Source organism: Nicotiana attenuata, unplaced genomic scaffold (genome assembly GCF_001879085.1).
Source record: "Nicotiana attenuata strain UT unplaced genomic scaffold, NIATTr2, whole genome shotgun sequence".
NCBI lineage: Eukaryota > Viridiplantae > Streptophyta > Magnoliopsida > Solanales > Solanaceae > Nicotiana > Nicotiana attenuata.
The window spans coordinates 340,947-345,489 of record NW_017670462.1 but is presented as its reverse complement, the minus strand read 5'-3'; the positions used below and the strand labels follow the sequence as shown (position 1 = coordinate 345,489).

Below are 4,543 nucleotides of genomic sequence, written 5' to 3'. Positions count from 1 at the left end.
TACAAAACCATATTTGCTCCTTCTTTTCCTCTCTCCGCAAAATCAACTCATCCGATCATTACTCAGCCGATACTGCTGGTCTTCCCTGTACAATAATCTTTCCTAATTCAGGTAAAACCATACATTTATCCACCAATTCCTATTTTTTCGCATTTATATTCATACATTGCGGAAGAAAATAAAAGCGCAAATTTCTTTTCTTTTATTTGTTATTATATGAGAATCTGTTATAATAGTGCAAAATAATCGGTTAGAGAATTGAGATCCATATGTATTTTCGGTGAACTTTTGTATTAAAAGTTTCTAATTTATTTGAAATTGATCTGTAACTAATTGTGTATACAATTAAAAAAATTGACGATTTGATAAAATTTTATTAAAATGGAAGCAGTGATTGTTGATTCGAACAGAGCTATGGTAGGAACAAGCGCAGTAATCGAATCGGTCAGCTCCGCTGTGATCGGAAAAGAGGTGGAAGCGGACAGTCAATTTGATCTGACGGCTGTGGCGGAGCCGGTGCCGGCAGTAGTGAAATCGGAGGATGTAGATGGCGCGTTTAATGACGGTGAGGAGCAGAAGAGGGAGATTGTGTTAGGGAGGAACATACATACAACGTGCTTAGCTGTTACGGAACCTGATGCTGATGATGAATCTACCGGTGATAAGGAAGCCTATATGGCTAGTGTTTTGGCTCGGTATCGGAAGACTCTTACTGATCGAACTAAGTACCATTTAGGTATCGTGTTCATTTTAATTTTGAATTGTGACACGTGATTTTGATTTCTTTGTAGAGGCGGATCCAAGATTTTAACTTTATAGGTTTGAGTTTGAAATTCTACCACAGCCCATTGGATTTACTGGTCCATAAAGGGAATTATAGATTTTCTTAGGTTGGCTTTGTCTGTCTATATATATATATATATATATATATATATATATATATAGATAGATAGATAGATAGATACAAATGTTGCTACTATGGCCAGTTTAGCTTTCTAAATTGGTTTCATATATTAGGAATGGTGTCTCTAGCTCAAACTTTTGTCTATCTGTTATTGGTTAATGCCCCTTAAAACGGGAGAGACTAGGATATAGCTCCAATGTGAATGTTATGACTTACTATTATGTTTCCTTTTTGGGGCAATTTATTTTGGTTTAGAATTTTGATAATTTACTCTTCGGGCTTAAAAGTAGCACTTTTCTGAAATACTGAGTTTTGTCTTTGAAATTGGCAAACTTGTGGCTATTGCTTTTGGCCTCGACTAATTAAGCTGTCCAGCTTGTTGCATTGGAAAGTTGTAACAAGTAGCTGAATATTTTTCTTTGCTATTATTTTCATTGGGGACAACATGAAAAGAACATGCCTATTTATGGCAAAAGAAGCAGATTGGTAAAGTTGAACAAAAGATTGGTTTTCCCATCACATAGCAAGTAATTTCTTGGGGTGGGGTGGGTGGGGTGGGGGGGAGGGGGGGGGGGTACTGATGTAACATGAGAGGATGAAATCATTGGGTGGTTATTTAATATAAGGTGTTTCTGATATATATCTATATCTTCTCCTAAGTTTGATATAGTTTTTCCTCCTTTTGGGAGGTAAACATAATTTAGAATGGCTTTTGTCTTTCTTTTTAATAGCTATATGTGTTGTCTTATTTGCTGTTGATTAAAGTTTGATTTCGGGTTGTGTTTAGCATTAAAAAGTGCCTTTTCTTCATTAGAACCTTATATATTGATTGCCTCCAAACTACCGTACCGATGTTATTTTTGGTAATGAATATAGATATAGTATTGAGTAATGAATATAGATATAGTATTGAAATTAGCCAACAGTATGTCCCAGTGGGTGGGTGGACTAGTCCAGTTTACAACATCCTTGACTACTTTCATTGCATTCCAGGTGTAAAAAGACATTTGCCTTATTATCTAAGATTGCTGATTTCAGGGTATCCATATAATTTGGACTTCGATTATGGTGCACTCACACAGTTGCAGCATTTTTCCATCAATAACTTGGGGGATCCATTCATTGAGAGTAACTATGGTGTGCACTCAAGGCAGTTTGAAGTTGGGGTTTTGGACTGGTTTGCACGCCTATGGGAAATAGAGAAGAATGAATATTGGGGATACATCACAAACTGTGGAACTGAAGGAAATCTTCATGGAATCCTTGTTGGGTTAGTATAATTTTAAAATTTTTCCTTTGGAAGCATTAGGTTACTGCTGAAGAGGTGATCTCCCTCCTTTTTCCTCTCTTTTTTCTAATTCTAAGGAAAATACTGTCGTAATAATGCAGGAGAGAAGTATTTCCCGAAGGAATTTTGTATGCTTCGAAGGAGTCTCATTATTCTGTTTTTAAAGCAGCACGAATGTATAGAATGGAATGTGTGAAGGTTGACACTCTACTAACTGGTGAAATAGATTGTGCAGACTTAAAAGTTAAGCTACTAGCAAACAAGGACAAACCTGCAATCCTCAATGTCAACATCGGTACTCTCTTACCCTTTCACTATCTGAGATATTCCCTAAATGCAGCAACCGCGTAGCTGCCTAATGTGCCATCTTTTTTGTTTGACAGGAACCACTGTGAAAGGAGCCGTCGATGATCTTGATCTTGTCATAAAAACCCTTGAAGAGTGCGGGTTTTCACATGATCGGTTTTATATCCACTGCGATGGGGCTCTCTTTGGTCTTATGATGCCATTTGTCAAGCGTGTAAGTAATTTGTTTATCCGAGCTGTTTTTATTGTTTAACTTCTCCTTGCATTTCTTAAACTAGCCCATGTGAAGTGTATGTAAAAATACTTGGCTATTTTTAGCGAATCAGGAGTTTATGAGGTACTCTTGTATAATTGAAAATGTGAAAAGTTCTGCTTTTGCCACTAGCAATAGGCAGAAAGTTAAAAGTCAAATTGGTTTTCTATAACCATTTCTTTTGGAACTAAAGGGGGAAAAGATGAAGAGAAGCAGAATTCATTTCTTTGGCTGATTAGGACTAAAAAATAAAGTATCTTTTTCCCAGTCCTGTTGGCAGTAGGTGTTCCTTGTGTGGATTCTTCACAGTAAAAAACGAAAAAAGGATGAAATAGATTTTGTATGCAGATCTACAGTCCTGTTGGCAGTGTTTATATTCCTGTTTTCTTTTGACAAGTATTAATATTCGTCATGTGGTAACTTCTTCAAACCAAAAAAGAGATTCTGCAAGCAGAGACCATCCACCGCCACAGCGCTTTTATGAAACATGAATTTAATTTCCTACGTACCATTTTACGGAACAATAAATTTAGAATTTAAATTTTCAGAAAAGGAAGAAACCAAAAAGAAGAATTTTTTTTTGAAGGTAATGCTATTGTTTCAGGGTTTACCTCTCAAGTAACATTGTGAATATGTACAGGCACCGCAGGTTACTTTCAAAAAGCCAATTGGTAGTGTGAGCGTCTCTGGTCACAAGTTTGTGGGATGTCCAATGCCATGCGGTGTTCAACTGACAAGGTTGGAGCACATTAATGCCCTTTCTAGGAATGTGGAGTACCTTGCTTCAAGGGACGCCACTATCATGGGAAGTCGGAATGGGCATGCTCCACTTTTCCTTTGGTGCACCCTGAACAGAAAAGGGTACAAGGGATTCCAGAAAGAAGTCCAGAAGTGCCTAAGGAATGCTCATTACTTAAAAGATCGCCTTATAGGAGCTGGAATCAGTGCTATGCTGAATGAACTGAGCAGCACAGTTGTTTTTGAGCGACCTAAAGATGAGGAATTTGTTCGCAAGTGGCAACTTGCTTGTGAAAGAAATATGTCACATGTTGTTGTAATGCCTAGTGTCACAGTCGAAAAGCTGGATGACTTCTTGGACGAGTTAGTTAAAGCACGATCAATCTGGTACAAGGATGAGAACGTCAAGCCTCCTTGTCTAGCTGCAGATATTGGGAGTCGAAACTGTTGCTGCCCTCAGCACAGAGGATATAATTCTTAGATAGAGAAGCTATAGGTTTCTCATTGTTTCTGTAGGAAACATTAGAGCCATCGTGCCACTGATGTTTGAATTAGAGAAGCTATTAGTTTCTGTTGTTTCTGTACGAAGCCTTAGATTCTTTGTAGAAGTGATGTTTGAATTGTGACTTGGAGTCATAGAAGTGTATTGTTGTGGCCCTTTTGCTTCTGCAAAAATGTGTTATCATAAGGAATGATTTTCCAAAATTATGTAGCAGCTTTTTGTGCTCCTCTCCATTTTCTCAGTCTGCTGCCTTTGATATGAGAAAGGGGGACTCATAGCCATAGCAAAATTGCGAAAAAATGTTGAGAAGAGAATTTAGATGACCCGGAGGAAAGTTATGGTAGCATTTGTGCAAAAGATTTTAAGATTGGATGTAGTGTACTAGTCTTGTTCGGTTATGGACTTGTAGACATAATCCCATTCTTGTTCTCAAACTGGCAGAAAAACACGTCAGCGGTTATGACTTCAAAATTCTTGAAGCAAAATAATTCCTATCATCAAATTATTGGATGTAAACATTCTGCCCATGAAGAGGGGTTGATGGATTGAACC

At 37.6% G+C, this 4,543-nt stretch overlaps 1 protein-coding gene across 2 annotated transcripts; it reads left to right on the top strand.

The window, feature by feature from the left end:
• On the top strand, positions 1 to 4,334 carry LOC109239801 (serine decarboxylase). Of its 2 annotated transcripts, none has more exons than XM_019406396.1 (6): positions 1 to 111; positions 392 to 736; positions 1,943 to 2,174; positions 2,294 to 2,487; positions 2,576 to 2,712; positions 3,392 to 4,334. In XM_019406396.1, exons 2-6 carry the CDS (start codon positions 415 to 417, stop codon positions 3,968 to 3,970), a joined length of 1,464 nt encoding a protein of 487 aa, XP_019261941.1. In that variant the 5' UTR covers positions 1 to 111; positions 392 to 414; the 3' UTR covers positions 3,971 to 4,334. The 2 variants fall into 2 exon arrangements, with proteins under 2 accessions (XP_019261941.1, XP_019261942.1); XM_019406397.1 differs by having other exon boundaries at positions 5 to 111; positions 411 to 736; positions 3,392 to 4,197.
• Positions 4,335 to 4,543: the final 209 nt, after the last annotated feature.

Bases quoted from the DNA above. Each gene is read 5' to 3' on its own strand.
- LOC109239801 (XM_019406396.1), top strand. From the start codon at position 415: ATGGTAGGAACAAGCGCAGTAATCGAATCGGTCAGCTCCGCTGTGATC. The intron at 737-1,942 runs GTATCGTGTTCA...TGCTGATTTCAG, and splicing joins TCGAACTAAGTACCATTTAG to GGTATCCATATAATTTGGAC. The intron at 2,175-2,293 runs GTTAGTATAATT...GTAATAATGCAG, and splicing joins CTTCATGGAATCCTTGTTGG to GAGAGAAGTATTTCCCGAAG.